Genomic DNA, 19,197 nt, shown 5'->3' on the forward strand with positions numbered 1-19,197 from the left:
TTAAAAAAACCACACCTTTATAATCTAAAAGTAGGCAAAATAGCCTGTGTTTGAAACAGAAGGTATGGTTTATATAAATAATTTTATAGCTAACATATATTTAATTAATATCTCCAATCCAATCATGAAGAGCCACCACACAACAAGCCACGCTGAAGAAACTAGGTCTCCCACATGGGCCCGTAGCAACACAGTATTTTCTTCAAAACTCCAATACTGCGTATACTTTCTACCCAAAGAAAGCAAAGCATCTACCTAACGCCTAGAAGATTGAGGCCAGAAATCTGGTAAATCCCTTGATTCCAGGAGCATGGACCAACATAATTAGTCTGGCAGACTCAATACAGTGAGATTCTGTAATCTCGGATTTAAATGACAAGTTGAATAATAGACAAAATGGCACCCAAGAAATCATGGCAATACAAATCATTAGATCCTACAGAAAGTAGGAAGAGGTTAATATACAAGTATTCAACTTAACAATCTCTCCCCACGTTCTTCAGTCACGCCACTAAAACCTGCATTAAATTAAAGAAAACCCAGTCACCTTTCAGACTCCAAGAAGTAAAATAGACAAATATCTACACAAATGTAACCATGGACAAATAGAACAGTGCTGGCATCAAAGGGCCAAAAATAATTACTACTAAAGATGAATAATGAATTAAAAAAGTTCAGATTTTTCTTCTCTTTTGTGGCTAGGCCAAACTCCACACCCTAGCATGGGGAACAGGAGCTCCAACAATTAAAATTTATTCAAACATCCCAGAAAAAGGCAGCTGCTTCGTCTTTGTGTCTATACACTGGTGGAGAATGCTAGCCACCATATCTTGGTATAATTATGTTATTGATATTCAAAAAGAAATCATAATTCAAAAAAGAAAAAAGAAAAGAACAAGCACCATATCACTAAAGAGTGTTGCATCACCATTGAAAAAATTGTATTCCATAGATGACAGTGCAGTCTAACTTAGAAGGCAAAAAAGTAATTATGAAAACTCTATCTGCAAGAATACAATGTCAGTTTCTGCTAACTTGTTTCCATCAAATTATTGCCAGTTTCCACTAGAAAGGGAATATTAGCTGAATTGTTTGCATAGCTAGCATCTTGAGTAGCAGTTCAATATTAAGGAAAGAATAAGAATTTTTTTTGATAAGTAAATCAATCTCAAGAAGAAAAAAAAAAAAAAAATGAAGAAAATTAGACATGCAAAATGGCAAGATCCAAAGAGCAGAAAACAGAACTTCTTGGAATGACGGTGAAGAGATCTGCATTGAGGCTTATTTAAGAGGGAACTAGCATTTCAAAAACGAACTGGTGTATGGATGTTCTAGTTTGGGGTTAAATCATGTCTTGGAATCAGTGTCATGATTGAATGTGACTAGAGGGAAAGGTACCTACAAAAACCCCAGAAATTAGGAACTCTAGAAGACAGCTTGATGTGTTCACACTGCTAATTTTGGATCCACTGTTCCACTGGCATTTCCTTCTCCTGTTAGAACTTGGTCTGGATCCTGCCAAAAGAAAAAAACAATCATCAGGAAAATGCAAAATGAACTAAAGGAGGAGTTGAGCTAGCAGGAATCTACCTCCATTCCCCATTTAATGTAATCTGGGGACTCACAGGCCTTGTATTCGTCAACCAAACTCTCAATTATATCTCTTGATTCGTCAAATTCTGAAAGGTCATTGTCCTGTAACAGTTTTAAATTAAATTGAAATAAGATCCACATATAACACCAGAACTCAATAAAGCTGGCACATGCCCAAAGCAGTTACGTATCTATCACCAATATTACTTTCTAGCTACGAAGGTCTTATGGTGACAGGTAATATCCTGCTGCTTCACTATTTTAGGTAGTTCATTGGAAAACGTGAATATAATTTATCAATGAAGTAGAGTAATATTTTCCCATAAAACTTATAAATCGTGACTTTACAAATTAGATCTGAAATGGTACAAAGTTATAACAATGGCAACTCACGGCAAACATTGGGAACTTTCGGTAGTTGTCAAGAAACGCTTGCTTCTTTCTCAACTTCTCATACTGACTTAAACACTTGCTGAAAAGGTGCCGGATACTTGTATGGCTTGCTAGCATAAGACCGCTGACCTATGAAATGCAAAACACACCTTTAATGCACATTTGCTCATTAAAAAAAGTGGGTGTGTGGGGGGGGGGGGGGGGGGGGGGGGGGTGGAAGCCCATGCCCAAAACGGTTCATTAATAAAATTTCAAGTTTAAGAAATTGTATATTCCTGAAAAATTTTAAGAATAAATTATCAACACAAAATAAAACAAAAATTGAAAGACAAGAAATGGAGTTTACCCTATGAGCAGTTTGAACATATGGAGACTTTCTAGACAGAGCAACCTACAAACAAAAAAGAGAGAGATAAAGGATCGTATAATTCCAGATGATAAAGTTCAAAAGATTGGACTGAATGTCAGAAGTAATTGTTTGTACTCAGGAAAGAAACCTGAATGCTTGCAGGGCCCCATTCGATAAAGTTAACAAGCTTTCTTTCACGTATCCTCTGCAAACTTTCATGAACCTGATCACAGAGAAGGCAAACATCAAGATTCAGCAGCATTGAAAACTTCCCAAAAAGTGCCATTTAGAGAAACATGATAACTTACCACTGTATTTATTCCCAAGAACACCACATATTTGAATGAATATTACGCAATATAAGTACTAAGCAATGATCTTTAAATTGATCAAATGACAGGCAAATGGAATTCTCCCCTAGCCCCCCCCCCCCCCCCCCCCAACTTTTTTTTTTTTTTTGTAAAACCATGAAATTACTTTTACTTTCTTGAGTAACCCTGTAAAACAGAATTTATCTAGTAGAAGAAAAAGTTATTTAATTAGTAGAACACTACCATATTAGTTTTGTTATTTTATGTGCTAAAAACATTGATTTAGCATAGAAAGGCTAGATCCAACTAAATTGGTATGAAAGGGTTGGATCTTAAGTCTAAACCTAACATTTATACAAACTTTACAATAGGAGGAAAAGCAGTAAGCACATAATAGTGAATAAAGAGAACCTAGAGTACAGTATATGGCCCCCTAAAAGATATCTACCCTTGCAGACACATTAACTATAATCTATCATACATCAATTTAACATTTTTTTATGGCCAAAAATTATAATGAAAATGAATCTAAGTATAATCCATCCAATAAAAACATATAGCCAGCTTCTCCCTACTCAGTTACTGCTTCATCTTAATTGTTGTAGGGAAATATTCTCACAGAAAAAAAAAAAAATCTGAAGTTGCTGTGAACATTACCTGAGTAGGGTCCACTTCCCCTTGAATGATATTCAATATTGATATATACTTTGCTTGACTAGCCTCTTTTGTTCGAGCATATGAGGAAACCATGATATTCTTTGTCTGCAAAAAATATCTATGTCAATGGAGTGCTAAACCATGCATGGATGGAAAAGTTAAAAGCAAAGAATCTTGCCTGCAGAAGTCTTCTCATAACATCAAGTACAGTGGTTTTACGAATCACATTAGCCTGCCAAGAAAAGATATATTTGCATTATACACAGTGGAAGTATTTCTTTATAAGCATAACCCGCCTAATGCAAAATTATGCTGCATTATGAGACAGTAAAACTATCAAAATGAGAGGAAGAGAACAAGATCAAGTACATAGTAGATTGCTGGCTTGCTCAACTTTAATGATGTCAAATGTTTAAATAGAATTTTTTAACTAACCATGTTTTTTTTTATTTTTTTTACAGAATGGCTAATAATCCATAACATAATTTTCTACAGAGATGATACAAAATAAATAGCAGGCATATCTGAATCTTACCTGCCGCTCCACTGTGAGTGGCGTATATCCTGTCATTAGAAAATGGCATCTTGGGGTTGGAATTAAAGAAGCAAGAAGGCCAACCAAGTCATTGTTCATGTACCCTGGATATCGCAGAGTGGTTGTGCTGGCAGACATTACAGTGGAAACCAAAGAATTAGTCTGAGCAAAGGTAGGATTTGATAGATGTAGACGTTCCACAGCAATTCTATTCAATGCAGTGTTATCCAGAACAACAACACAGTCAGCATTTAATGTCAATCGCTTGAGCGTTAAAAGCGAGTTGTAGGGCTGGACCACCACGTCACTTGTCTCCATCTGATTAGGAAATACACTATATGTCTGAACCAGTTTTTTGCTGTAGCGATCATTTAGAGTTTCCAACAAATATGAGCCCATACCTGCATTATTTTAAGTGAGAGCACTACTCAACAAGTACACAAGCAAGGAAGCACTTTAAGCAGTCATGCACATGCCATCATGCAAATACTACAAAACATGAAGGTAAGTAAAAGATCCCCATCATTGAGACAAAATTTTAACTTGATGACCATAATGATGGTCAAGGTTGTAAGTAATTTCATTTTCTATTCATCTTTAAGATGCTAAGAGCAGTCTGAATTCAGTTCAACTTCAACACAAACAACTAGCAGTTAAGTTCATTCTCCAAATTTGAAATTATGAATCTAATCTTTAGCAACCAATGCCAAAGAATAAATGTCAGATTTTACTTAAATTAGTCAACAATGCTGTAAAAAGAAAGTGTTGTCACCAAACGCACAAAATATCTTTAAACCTTCATTGATATAGAAATGGTAAAGACAGAGAAGTACAGAACCTGAGCCTGTTCCTCCAGCGATAGAGTGGCATAAAACAAAACCCTCAAGACTGTCACTGCCATCTGCTTCTCTATCAATCATGTCCATTATATCCTCTTCAACACCCTTCCCCTGATCAGAAATTAACGATTGTATGAATGATATGAAAAGCAGATCAAATATGCCCTAAACATGCAGGCAAACCCTGAAAGTTTTTAAGCCTATATAAATGGAATTGCACATCATGATCTTTTTTGCAAACTCCAACAGAAAATGATTCTGCAAATGGTTGATGCATGGGTGACATAACAGATATTCTCACCATTAAAGCTTAAATTGGAAGTATGAATATGTGAAACAACAAACTTTAACATCAAAGAAATTGTAGTGTAGTAGAAACGTTTGACTGACAACCATGTATTTTATTAGTGGACACATTGGCCGCTTTTCTCAGCTTCACAAACCTTCACAAAGCACAATGTTTTTCTTCCAACACCGCAAGAACTTCAGCCCATTTACATGAAACTATCATAAAGCTGAATTTTGAAGCATAGATATTACAAATTCAAGAAGAAAATGCATTAAATTGCAAGTATACCAAACACCTAAGCGTAGAGCATCGAGTATACAAAGAACCCTTGAAGCATTGGCCCAGTGTCTAAGAAGACTGTATTAAAACCTACTAGGAAAACCAAGCAACAAACCTGATGGTAACCACTGGCCCAATTATTTCCTGCACCTCCTCCGTGATCTGAAACAAAGATGTTCTCGTGGTTGTAGAGATTTCGGTATTCACTATTTTGGATGCCGTTAATCACTCTGGGCTCCAGGTCAATCAGCAAAGCTCGTGGAATGTAGTGCTGATCATCAGCTTGATAGAAAAAAACATCTTTCCTGTCACCTCCCTGCAGCATTTCAAACTTTAAAATCCTATGTTCAAGATAAAAATGAACCATAATTTACATTATTCGGCATCCAAGTATGCCAAATTACCTCCCATCAGAACCTAAAACAGATGCTCGGTTTATTTTAAAGTGGACTGGAAATAAAATCCTCATCTCATCCTCAATTTTTCCATGGCAACCAAACACAGATAATGTGCCCAACAAAACTAACCCATCCAAGTAAACAATCCGTCCCTGTTTATTATTCTAAAATAAATATATAGGAAAAAAAACAGAATATCAAAGTAGGCTTCCGTTTATTAGCGCAATAAAGCAAAATTATTCCTCAGCTAATCCTAACAAGCCTACTCCGCCTACTTTAGGCGATTTTGAATTGCATTTCCACTCTCCCTTCACAATAAATACATTCTCATGTACATAAACTCTTACTTAAAACACATACGTAGACTCATCATACACAGTTTCGGCGACCTAGCGAGAATTTGGTCTAGTTTGATTAGGCGACATAAAAAAAAATGAAGATCAGGGCAAAAGTTTGGGTTACTTTAAATTAGAATTCCTTACACTCCTGACCAATTCTCTCAGAAGCCAATTAGCGACATGCGTATATACGTGTACTAGTACCATTTCGCATACAGACACAAATAGGCGTATAATGAAGAGAAAGTTAAGGACCTGAGTAGCGAAATCTTCGAGAATGCCATCCTTGCTGATCCCATGCTCCAGGCAGAGCTGCTTCCAGAACTCCATGCCGATCTGGTTCCCGCATTGTCCGACCTGGAGCGTGATGATCTCCCTCGGCATTTTCTTTTCTTTTCCTCTCTCTCGGGCAACTGACTAGGGTTTCAGATCGGAAAGGAAAAGGGAAAGGAAAAAAAAACAGAAGTGGGGATTCTCTTCCTCTTCCGTTGTTTCGCTCTGGCGCGGGGAGATTTTTGAAAGGAGAGGAAATGAGAGGGAAATTAGGAGGAAATGTAGGGAAGTGAATATTAATCCACGGAGATATTTCTGTTTTTGGGTGGCACTGTGAAAACTGAAAAGTAGAGACTACACTCGGTAGGTAGTGTTTGTGCCGGCTTATTATGGTGAGCAGGGAGCGGCTATACCGCGCGGCATGTTTAGGTTAAGGTGGGCCTTTTTGGGCTCCCAAACAGTGAGAGAACTGGGCCTGTCAGAGTGCGTTGGTTAAGTTGGGCTTGTTAAAATTACGCCTTTTTTTTTTCTTTGTTCTTTTCTACGACTCCCAAAAAAAAAATATATATTGTTCTTTTCTTTCTTGTATTTGAATAAACATGTTAGATATATAGTAAAACTAAAATTTCATTATTGAAAAATAAAAAATTATTAAGAATTTTATATTTTTTTATGCATAGCTATTCTTTTGGCATATAATAACAGTGATATCATATCACAATTGTGAAATCCAGTTTTCTCTCCCCCAAATACTACCGCTATAAAGTTTAACTCGTTCTAATGTAAACCCTTTTTCAAAATTTCCCATTTTTAAATATTTAATGTTAATTTATTAAATTAATATTTGAATAGTCTCTTCATGTGTCGATTCAAATTCATCATCAATCAATCAATGAGTAACGCCCAACTTATACTATTGTTCTGATATAATATTAAATTATAGGTTCATCCCAATCTACAATTTGAAATTCTATCCAAAGTTTAGAAGCCGCCCTCATAATGCATAAATCAGGAATAGTAAATAGAAAAGACTAGAAAAAAGTTGGGTTGAAAAGGGTCTCTTGTAAAAGTAACATCGCAAATAAAGTCATAAATATCATACTTGACTTAGGGAGTCACATGAATTGGCCACGTGGGTGCAACCGATTTGATTTGGTATTTCTAACCGTTAACGTAAGTGATATAGTGCTTGAACACATTGCAAGTTGTAATTGAAGGAAGAATGAAAAAGGTGTCATAGCCAAGTGAAATTTCTGACCACATGCATGGTATGATTTCAGAATGTCATTGCAATTGAAATTGACTCGGTAAAAAAGTTTTAGTGGCCAACGAGATTATTCCAGAATTCTACCTAATCCACCCATGCCCAACAAAGTGATGCCAAATACCAGCAAATTTCGTGGTGGAAGGATTGCAGCTTCAAAACATTTGCTCTTCTGTGATGTCACTTGAGATGAGACAATTCCACTCCCTCTTGGAATAGAACCTAAAGATGTGCCGGGTAGCCGCAGTAATTCGTGTTAATGTGTTAAATTCATATCGTATCGAGGTATTTATAATCAACTTATTTAATTAAATTTATGTTGAATAATAAAATTCGTGAATTCTATCAAAAATTTGAATTATGATTTTTTTTTTATTTAATTTGAACTGGAGAATATTTTATTAGTTATAGTAGATGAATATTTTTGTCATCTCGAAAAGTTAAAAAATAAAAATATTCCTCCACTACAACTAATTGAATTTTCTCCAAATTCATTTGAACTGAAAATGACCTTCACTCCAGAACTCCACCCTCTCTTTCCCCAAGCCCACCTCATAATGACAGAATGTTGCAGCTCAACTAAAAACCTATATATATATATATATATATATATATATATATATATATATATGTGTGTGTGTATGTGTGAATTTCGAACTTAGGCTGTCCATTTTCTATTCAATTATCATTGTTCTACCACGTGTTTCACTACTACTAAAATAATAAATATTTATTATTTTATTAGTAGAAAGACACGTGGCAAAATAATAACCTTTGGATAAAAAGTAGACGGCCTAGATCTGAAATTCTAGACACTGAAATTTTCTTATGAATTTCAGTGGATCCAAATCCTTCCAATTTTGTTTCAATTGTTAGGAATAAAATTTTAGGCGCTTCTTGGTCTCATCAAGGAATTATTTTTTTTAACTCATTTTATAAAATTGTCATATTTCTTACCTGCTTTTAATAATAATAATAATAATAATGATTAGTGCTAATATTCATAGAAACCTACATTCATAGAAATGCACACAAGTCCAAAATAAAAGGTATATTTGTATCCTGGGAGCTGATTTAACGAGAAAAGAAAAGGAGAAAAAGAAGAAGAAGAAGAAGAATAGTAATTCTTTATATTTATTTATCTCTTTTTTCATACATAACTAGTTAACAGCATTCAAGTGGCTAAACCATACCCAGATCACGGAAATCACCAAAAAAAGAGAGAAAAATACACCTAAGAAAGCAAACTTTCACATGAAGCATGATGATGATGAGTTGGGTAATTGCCTTAAAATAGAATCTATGATATTAGACAAGAAAGAAATATGATGAAATTCAATATGGCCAGAGGAAGGCTCCCATGGCAAACTTTCTCTTTGCTTCAACATCCCCAGTGATGGGCAGCCCATACTCTTTAAGCAAACAATCGAGCTTCCACTCGGGCATGGTCTCGTAGTCGCTTTTGTTGTACCTGGGATAGTGCAGTGGCATCTGAAACTGCCCGCACCGCTCCCTCCCCTCACTCCCGCCGCCTACGCTCGGAGAAGCCCTGTTTATTGACTCCATATTAATTCTCCACTCCTTTTTTTTTTTCTCACTGCTTTCTTTCTTTCTTTGTTTCTTTTCTCCCCTCTCTTTTATAGTCCCAAAAGTTTGTTGAGCAACTCTATGCTTGGTTTCCGCAATTTGGTGCCCTATTTATAGGGGGAAAAAGACCACCATGGTGCAAGTGGTCCAATTACGCTTATTTTAATTTGGACTCAACTTTCCTTAAAAGTAGAATCCGTTCTCTAAAAGTTACATGTGTCTTTCAAGTTATTGAAAAAGCACATATTACGTGCTTCTCAAGTTCAAAATACACATGTTATTTTTTAAAAAAATTGTTGTCCTTTCAATTTATTAGTTAGAGAAGATTCGATTTTCAACAAAATGTTGCTTAAAAAAGAAACAAAAAAACTAGAATATTCTTTCCGCTCTGATTCGAATAGACTTTGATCTCATAACCAAATAAAAAATAAATAAATGAAAAAATATGCAATATATATATATATATATATATAAAACAAAATAAAACAAAATAAAATCGATGTTCTCAATTTTTCTTTTTTCTTTTTTTTTTTTAATTTTATTTTTATATTTCATAAAATATGATTTAGTGAATTTTAGTATATGCTTTCATAGGGTTTTAGAGATGGAACGAAATGCTATTTTCATGAATGCTTTTGCTACAAGTCCTTAGAATTTCGACTTTTGGTAATGTAATACATGACATTAAAACAAAGGATCAAATTGAAAGCTACATAATATATATGACAAAATAATTCATAATTTTTGCCAAAGAAAGGATCCCATTGCAAACTTTCTCTTCTGGTCAACATCCCCCATGATTGGTAGGCCATACTGTTTGAGCAAACAGTCGAGCTTCCACTCCGGCATGGCCTCGTAGTCGGCTTTGGTGTACCGTGGGTAGTGCAGCGGCATCTGGAAGTGGCCGGGCCACTCCCTTCCGTGCTGCCCGTTCGGAGAAGGCCTAGTCACCGATTCCATTGCCCCCCTCCACCTATATCTTTCTCAATGCTTTAAATCTTTCTTCCTGATATCTCTTTGAAGACTTTGATGAGATCTCTAGGGCAACTATGTTGTGCACTGCTGAGTTATGTCAAATTGGTGACACGTTTATAGTATCGATTATTTGGTGTGGGGTGGACCGTGGAGGAATATTCCCCGGCCAACCGAGCATAGTCGAGGAAGGCATTCAGTATTGCAATTTATTATTGACAGTTATGTTAGTAGTTGATTTCCAAGAGAAATTATGAACACAAGTCTCTCCAACAATAATAATTTAGCATAATAACTTCCCCTACCACCCTTCGAAAATATCGTCAACCTAACTACCCTCCAACGATCTACTATCAAGCTCATTCTCTCTGCAATATTGGGAGCTGAAGATATGAAGGGGACCCTTTAGTCATTTTCTTATTAATTAGTAGGGAAACCTTCAATTTAGGTAACCATTAGAGTCGCTGTGTGTATCAAATGCAATCACCGGTACTTGTACTTCAAGCAGATGCAGTAATCCTGTCCACACATTCACTATGTGGAGTATCAGACATGGCAATGATCCATGATCCATCGCTAAGAGAGCATTCAAATAGTCATCTCCATTATTAAGATATCTTCAACCAACCATTACTAGTGATGAAGAATAAATTGCAGAACCCAAAAGAGATACAGACCACATATGGTGCCTTCACTTACAGGGCCAACTGTCGGTCGTTGGTGGAACGAACCGGCATTAGATGTCAGAGACCCACACAAAATCCTGTGCAAGATTCCTATCTCTTCTTCTTCTTCTTCTTTTTTTTTTTTTTTTTTTTTTTTTTTTTAACTTACCTTTTTTTCGTGTGTGTGTGTGTGTGTGAGGGGGGTGGGGGTTGGTGTGGGGAGAAAGGGAGGGATGGGGAGAGGGGTTCATCGGTTCCTGTCTACTTTTGATGTATTTCAATCTATTTCCTGGATAAGAGAGTGTTCTATTCCTTTAGGTTATTTAAATACTTTAATAATGTTACAATTATTCTTTCTTTTTTTTTTTTTTACACAATTTTTTCATATTCATATGTGATAATTAGATATGAGATGAATCTTTATTAAATTTTGATTTAATAGTAATTATAAAAATCACATATATGTGTGAAAAAATTATATAAAAAAAAAATGAGAGTAAGTATAACATTTCTCTACTCAAAATAAAGAAGCTTATAACAAAAAGCCTACGAGGCATAGCTACCTAACCGTTCATTTTGGCATGAATATAGTACAGGAATTCGTATAGAATTCCCTTCCCAAATTTTTTGGAATTCAAGCAAAAATTGAGATCGAGATTGTAGGGCTCGGGTGTGCCAAGCAACCCCAAGCCGGAACAGCAAGGGATGCCAGGCTCACTTGCCCGCAACATCTGGACTTAGCATCCCTTGATTCCCTTTCCTGAATTTTCTAAAATTCGAGTAAAAAATTCTAGAAGATACTAAGAATAACTTAAGAAAATTCAGGTAAAAAATTCTAGAAGATACTAAGAACTTAACTTCCACCATTAACGCCAGAGTAGATTCAAATTTGACATCATTTCAAACAATTCTAATAAAACCACTCGAGTAGCGAAGCAACCTCAAACTTTTACAATGATATAGTACAGCAATTCCTATAGAATTTCCTTCCCAAATTTTTTGGAATTAGAGCAAAAATTGAGAGATTGTAGGGATCGGGTGTGCCAAGCAACCCCAAGCTGGAACAGCAAGGGATGCAAGGCTCACCTGCCCACCATATCTGGACTTAGCATCCCTTGATTTCCTTTCCTGAATTTTCTAAAATTCGGGTAAAAAATTTTAGAAGATACTAAGAATAACTTAAGAAAATTCGGGTAAAAAATTCTGGTAAAAATTTCTAGACTAAGAAGAACTTAACTTCTACCATTAGCGCCAGAGTTGATTCAAATTTGACATTATTTCAAACAATTCTAATAAAACCACTCGAGTAGCGATGCAACCTCAAACTTTTACGCCAACGACAATCCCATGTGACCTATCCAACCTTAACACACAGCGCCATCATTTCCACAACCCTTTGTAATTGTGGGCGCTACATCACCAGTACCACCATACCATTGCCACATGCCATGCATGCACTTGTCAACCTCTGTGGGCCACGTCAAGCCTGACAAAATCTCTTCACGGACACCATTAATGCTGCATCACTCACAACTATAGGAAATGAAGAAGAAACCATTTTCACACAGCATGAAATTGAAGCCATTGATCGATCTAGAATACACATTAAAGAAGCAAAAGCAAAAACAAAATAGCAACTATTAGGAATTAATATTATAAGAAAATATAACCAATGAGTTTCTTTAATTCAAGTTCCGAAATAAAACTATGTGTAAATTAGCAATTATCCCAAGCAAAATATATCAAGGATACAAGTAGATCGAGGTCAACTAGGTACTCAACAGAAACTTATGAAGAAATGGAAGAAGAGCTCAGAAACTGACAACAGAGAGTAAAAGGAGTTAACCTTTACAATATTCTCAGCACACTTCATCAACCATTAAGCCAATTTCCAATTGGTGCAATCCCTCCGCCACCAACGGATTCTACCACTACGCATGCACATCAATCAAGCGCCTTCATGGCATTCGTTAGAGGTGGTAAAATCAGTCGGTGGGTCGACCTATTTACGATCCGTAATGACTCGAGACCCGTTTAGGGTAAACCCAAACACAACTCGTTTAGCTAACGAGTCAGCACCACCAAAGACACGACACGATAAGTTCGCAGGTCACCCGACATGACCAGCTTAACCTGTTTAGTTTAGTTTAGTTTTTTTTTTAATGAGAGTGATGAGTTGGGTCATAAACGGGCCAATTTATAAACGGGTCATTAACGAGTCCATTAACTTGTTTATCAAAATAAACGGGTCAATTGACCTGTTTAATTATGACCCAAACCCATTAAGGGTTTAAAGAAAAATATATATATATACAAATTGTGTATGGCGGGTCACCCACGACACGACCCGTCAAGAGCAAAATAACGGGTCGACCCGTTTATGACTCAGACCCAGTAATTTTGTGTCGGGTTATGTTAAAATTGCTAGCCTAGCATTCACTGCCACAGTTGACGTCTTCTATTGGTCATGTTAGATCTTCAATTTTCTCACTTCTTCTGCAGCGGATCTCTGCCGTTGGAACCTTAATTCTTTTGGTCTGTATATGGACATTCTCAAATTTGGTTGCAGTTTTTGTTTTGGTGCCTTCCCAACATCGATCCTTTACCGGGTTCCTTTTTGATCACTAGGATGGTGCTTCTCTTCGCTGGATTCGATCCAACCATCCATCTTCATGCCTTAATGCTAATTTCTTTATTGTGGTTTTCCTCTTCGATTGCTGCAATAAGCAAATAAGTGTTGTGATGACAGATTTCTTGGTTTTGCCTCTTCAAATCACCAGTTATGGCGGTCAATCCAATGAGCCGTGTTATTTATTTAACTAATTCCCAATACTTCTTTAGGATCTTTTGCATTGCTGTGATTGTTTTGATGTTGTTATTGGGATGAACATTCCTTTGTTTATTTCATTTTGTCATCCTATTAACCAAATAATTAATGGCCATGGCATATCTATTGGGTGAACAATTTACCATGTCATTCTCACTCCTTATTTCCTACCCTCTTAGGTTTTTTTTTTTTTTTTTTTTTTTTTTTTTTAGAAATGCTAGGATCAATAAATTTCTCATATTTTGCCCATATGTCTTTATAATCAATCATTAGACTTGTAGATTTATGTAGATTTCACATAAGTCAATGGTGAACCTCACAAATTTAATGATTGATTGTAATTAAGAGAATATGAGCAAAATACAAATAACTTATTAACCTCTTAAGTTTTTTTTTTTTTGCACGATGAAGTGTACATGTGGCAGACAGACGTGACGCGACTTCATGTTGACGTATGACATGTTATGTCAATCTAAGTGGCAGATGTGTTGTCAATCATTTAGACGGTAAACTAAAATAAAATTTGATTTTTGCAAACAAGTAAAATCTAAGAAACTAATAGTGGAAATTGAAACTTCAAGAACTAAATTGAAATTACGAAAAAACTTGGGATTAATTTTATTTTATTTTTTTCTAATTTTTATTATGTCGTGTATTAAAAATTGAAATCCGTGATGAACTCCACCCACTTTCCCAATTTCTTTCGTGACTAAAGACCAAACGCGTAGTCAGTTGCAAGGACATACGCTGTCAAAATTTAGTTAAAACGGTTAACTGATCCTTTACTATATTCTAAACCAGAACACCGAAACTCGCGGGAACAGTAATTCTACAACACAGCATCATCCACCGCAACAACAGTTAACCATACTTTCAAACAAACAAACAATTAACACAATTTTCCGGGGAATTTAATTTAATTATTATAATTTTCATAATAGAGGTCAAATATTCCGGGGAAAGAGAGATATACAAATTCCTTTTTTAATTACACTGAATTTGCTAAAAGTTCTGCTTGAATTGCGAGAATCTGGTGGGATTTTGTTTTCCTTGTACAACCCACTAGTTTTCGATTTTCGTAGGTAATTAAGAATACGGTGGGAATCATTTTCAAACTTCTATTTTTTTTTTTTTTTGGGTTGGATTTATCTTTTGTGAATAACCATGGAATTTTATATGTTTTGAATCTTTGACATCAGGGTAGTTCGATCAGGGGAGATGGAGCAATTTCGTCAGATTGGAGAGGTAGTAGGGAGCTTGAAGGCTCTAATGGTTTTCAGAGACAATATCCAAATCAACCCACGTCAGTGCTGTTTATTGCTTGATATCTTCAACTTCGCATACGAATCAATAGCAGAGGAGATGAGACATAGCCTGATATTTGAAGAAAAGCACGTGAAATGGAAAGTTCTTGAGCAGCCTTTGAGAGAACTCCACAAAATATTCAAAGAAGGAGAAGCCTATATCAGGCAGTGCCTGGAAACAAAGGATTGGTGGGCTAAAGCCATTACCCTTTATCAAAACACCGACTGCATTGACTTTCACATCTACAGCTTGCTTTCCTGCATTCCCATTGTCATTGAAGCAATCGAGAATGCGGGAGAGTTATCTGGGTGGGATCAGGATGATATGCAAAAGAAGAGACTCTTTAACATGAACAAATATAAAAAAGAACATAAAGATTTGAAACTTTTCCAGTGGAAATTCGGGAAGCAGTACCTCATCACCCAGGATTTTTGCAATCGATTTGACACTGTTTGGAAGGAAGATAGATGGATTCTTCTAAACAAGCTCCAGGAAAAGAAAACTTTGGGTTCCACAAAGCATGACAAGTGTCTCAGTGATCTTCTTTCGAAAAACATAGATGGGAAACTCTTTCCAACCTCAATCCTTGTCGGGTTTAAGGACTACCATGTGCGGCGGCGGATTGGCAGCGGCAGCCAGTACAAGGAGATCGTATGGTTGGGGGAGAGCTTTGTCATAAGACACTTTCATGGGGATATTGAATCCTTTGTTCCTGAGATTTCTAGACTGTTGTCTCTTTCCCACCCAAACATAATGCAGTTTCTTTGTGGGTTTACCGAGGAGGAAAAGAAAGAGTGTTTTTTGCTTATGGAACTCATGAACAAAGACCTCTCCAGCTACATGAAAGAGATTTCTGGCCCAAGGAAGAGGAATCCATTTTCTCTTCCTGTTGTAGTTGATCTTATGCTTCAAATTGCAAGAGGAATGGAATATCTGCACTCAAAGAAAATCTACCATGGAGATTTGAATCCTTCCAACATTCTTGTCAAAGCAAAAGGCATCTCAGCAGAAGGTAATATGCATGCAAAGGTTTCAGGGTTTGGGCTATCCTCCATTAAACGTGTGAGCCAAAAAAGCTCTTCAAATCAAAATGGAACACTCCCATTCATCTGGCATGCCCCTGAAGTTCTGGAAGAGCAAGAACAGACAAGAAGTAGTACAGCCAATTCCAAGCACACAGAAAAGTCAGACGTGTACAGTTTTGGAATGGTTTGCTTTGAACTCTTGACTGGGAAAGTTCCTTTTGAGGATAGCCATCTTCAAGGAGACAAGATGAGCAGGAACATTAGAGCAGGGGAGAGGCCTCTTTTTCCATTCAATTCACCAAAATACTTGACCAATTTGACAAAGAGATGTTGGCATACTGACCCAAATCAACGGCTGAGCTTCCCATCCATCTGTAGGATTCTTCGCTATATCAAACGGTTCCTTGCATTGAATCCTGACTATAACAGCCAGCCAGACCCACCATTGCCGTTGGTCGATTACTGTGAGATAGAGGCGGCGCTCTTGAGGAAGCTCCCTTTCATGGGAAGTTCTGATCCACCGCCTTTATCACAAATCCCATTTCAGATGTTTGCTTATAGAACTGAGGAGAAGGAGAGAACAAGTGCAAGCCTAAAAGATAATTCAGAATCAGGAAGTGATGGAGGAGCTTCAGCTTATGGGGATGAAAATTTGCCCATGATGGATGATCCAATCTTCTCACCCGCAAACGAAAGCAAGTCATTAGCTTCTTCACCCGACACTGCGAACAAGAAAACCTCATTGTTAAAGAAAACTCCTGATGTAAAAGCAAACAGACAAGCAGGTACTGTGCATGCATCATTATTTTCTCCAGAATAATTTAGAAAATCAGTTAATTGCCAACATTTCATATCCATCTTCCCTTTCTGGAGAATCTGAGATATTTATTTGTTAACATTATCCATTTTCCTGTTAATTTGGTTTCACAGGAACAGCAAAAGGAGGAAGATCCATAAGACCTCCACAGCTGACGGCTTGTGGGCGAAGTGTAAGAATGAGTTCAGAAAGCCAGCCAATGGTGAGTCCAAGAATAAGTCCAAGAATGCGGAGAACATCTTCTGGGCATGGCTCAGAATCCGAATTCTCCTAGACTTCTCCCATGTTACCAAATCATTTGCCTCAACAAAAGCTTCACTCTTTAATTTCAGACATGTGGATCATTGCTAGATCAGAAATATGTACAAAGACAACAGAGTTGGATGGCCAGAAAAGACTCATGCAGCTGATTCGAGCAATTGGCATTTTTGATTAGATTATAAAGATAGCTTTAAAAAGAGGTAGCAATACCTTGCTTTGACTGCTCAGGAAAAAAATATATATGTATATTACTTCTTGCATCAGTATTATTATTTGTTTGAGAAAATTAAGCACAACTTAATGTATAAAGGTTTTTTTTTTTTAATGAATAAATCATTCCATTAAGCTTTGATGAACAAAACACAGCACTACAGCTACTCAAGTTCAGAATTCCCGTTCTCAAGAGGTAGCTCAATCGGCTGGGATCACGCCTAATGAAGCGGAGGTCACAAGTTCGAATCCCTCTCCTCCCTTCTTGTGCAGACATGTCAAAAAAAAAAAAAAAAAAAGAGTTCAGAATTCCCTAAATAAAATGACCCTCCCCAAAGGGAACAACAACCAACATCAAAATAAACAAATACAGCAGAACTACAAACTCATTTGCCTAAAACTGAATTAGGGAATTTACCCCGTACGGAACAAAGAGCCTTATTCAAATCAAAATTTTTAGGCCCATTTTAGATGATACTCTAGTCTTCACATCCCATGAAATTATCTTCAAGGAATATATATATATATTCTTTATCTCATTTTACAAATTAATCATTAAATTTGTGGACTTACGTGAATCTCACACAAATTTATTAATTAATTTATGGAATTTGTAGGATGAAATAAAAAAAATATTGACGTAAATTATTTATCTTCCCAAATATGGGCCTACGCATCGGCCTAAACTCCTACATATAAGGAACAATTTATGATCATCCATTTATACAAAGAAAAAAATGTGGGAGAAATAAAAAAGATGCAGGGTCGTTTGTCTACTTCCATGAATAACAAACAATCTAACTAAATTAACGGTAATTACTCACGGCTAGTTTCTCGTCTCCTACAATATTACCCGCAATTTATTGGCCACTAACGCTCTCTACATTGCAACAGAGGTTTCTCAACCTTCATGGGCTCCGCCCATTTTGAGCCAATGTTTACTTCTTTTTTCTTTTCTTTTTTTCCCCTTTGGGGGATAAATGGGACACAAACGAATAAGTAATACCGGTTTACATAACTGTGAGAAAGGAAATATTCAAGACAAAAAAAATCGTTTATGGAATAACATTTACGCGTGCAGAGGTCATAAATTCAGCCACTTGCTTTGGTTATTCAGTTTTCGCCAGGTTAGTTTCTGTTATCTTTCATGTCCTGATTCGTATGATTCAAGATTTTCTTTTCAGCATCTTTTCTCAGCAACCAAACAGATTCCCATGGAGAACTGCATCGTCTTTTACCAAACAGTATTGTAACGATTTCATGCATTTTTCACGTTTTCTCATTATCGTCACATATTCATAATTCCGGTTGTTGCTGATAGCAAAAATGGCACAGCCTGCGAAGGAAACACATGAAGAAATTGAGATGGTGCAGGAAGAGAAAGTAAATGATGATTGGAACGCGTCTTTTCTGCCTGCGCTGAACCTCCTTATCGTGTTTCTTTCATCAATCTCTTCATCGGAGGAAGAAGGCTTACATTACGTGGAGATCGGAAGGAAAAGTGCAGAAGACGATGAAGCTAAAGCTTGCATATCAGGATTACAAAGCAAAAGGAGCAAAATAAATGGAGTCAAGCTCATGCGGCGAACACCAAGGAATAGGATGCAGACAACTATACGTGATTCCAGGTACAATTTTTTACGTCTTTTACGAAGATTATATAAACAACGAAAGCTGCATTTTTCTTGTTATTTAATATCAAGATTTTGATAATGCCTTCCTCTTACCAGGCATGGCAGAAGAATGTAAAAGAAAATGCATACCAAGAATCAAGAGAAGATCGCCAAGACAGAGAGAAATGTAATTCAATATATTGCATTTTTCTTATTAATATCTTGATAATTTTTTCTATTCATATCGTGTTCTCATAATTGACTATTAAGTTCTTTTGTTTTTCATTTTTCTTGTTAAATTGCCTTTTTTAAGTTAACAACATTATTCATCAGCATTATTCATTTCCATCTCTCCATGCTTGAAAAGTTAGCATCTATATTCATGAATCATCTCCAT

The 19,197-nt window shown here is 36.3% G+C and overlaps 3 protein-coding genes across 4 annotated transcripts; 2 read left to right on the forward strand and 1 right to left on the reverse strand.

Moving 5' to 3' along the window:
* Nucleotides 1–6,606, reverse strand: LOC132187556 (tubulin gamma-1 chain). 2 transcript variants are annotated; one of them, XM_059601903.2, is made up of 12 exons: nucleotides 6,237–6,606; nucleotides 5,361–5,561; nucleotides 4,677–4,788; nucleotides 3,839–4,239; nucleotides 3,482–3,535; nucleotides 3,304–3,408; nucleotides 2,484–2,558; nucleotides 2,333–2,377; nucleotides 1,987–2,115; nucleotides 1,591–1,695; nucleotides 1,403–1,515; nucleotides 1–518 (listed from the first exon to the last, which is right to left on the reverse strand). In XM_059601903.2, the coding sequence occupies exons 1-11, from the start codon at nucleotides 6,363–6,365 to the stop codon at nucleotides 1,447–1,449; spliced, it is 1,425 nt and encodes a 474-aa protein (XP_059457886.1). In that variant the 5' UTR covers nucleotides 6,366–6,606; the 3' UTR covers nucleotides 1–518; nucleotides 1,403–1,446. The 2 variants fall into 2 exon arrangements, with proteins under 2 accessions (XP_059457886.1, XP_059457887.1); XM_059601904.2 differs by having other exon boundaries at nucleotides 1,399–1,515.
* Nucleotides 6,607–14,787: 8,181 nt separating this feature from the next.
* On the forward strand, nucleotides 14,788–17,019 carry LOC132188576 (uncharacterized). Its single transcript, XM_059603073.2, has 2 exons — nucleotides 14,788–16,684; nucleotides 16,830–17,019. The coding sequence occupies exons 1-2, from the start codon at nucleotides 14,788–14,790 to the stop codon at nucleotides 16,988–16,990; spliced, it is 2,058 nt and encodes a 685-aa protein (XP_059459056.2). The 3' UTR covers nucleotides 16,991–17,019.
* A 1,286-nt stretch (nucleotides 17,020–18,305) lies between these two features.
* Nucleotides 18,306–18,983, forward strand: LOC132186141 (uncharacterized). The gene is made up of 3 exons (XM_059599968.2): nucleotides 18,306–18,314; nucleotides 18,509–18,815; nucleotides 18,918–18,983. The coding sequence occupies exons 2-3, from the start codon at nucleotides 18,514–18,516 to the stop codon at nucleotides 18,934–18,936; spliced, it is 321 nt and encodes a 106-aa protein (XP_059455951.1). The 5' UTR covers nucleotides 18,306–18,314; nucleotides 18,509–18,513; the 3' UTR covers nucleotides 18,937–18,983.
* Nucleotides 18,984–19,197: the final 214 nt, after the last annotated feature.

This window comes from Corylus avellana, chromosome 6, assembly GCF_965113065.1.
Source record: "Corylus avellana chromosome 6, dhCorAvel1.hap1.2, whole genome shotgun sequence".
NCBI lineage: Eukaryota > Viridiplantae > Streptophyta > Magnoliopsida > Fagales > Betulaceae > Corylus > Corylus avellana.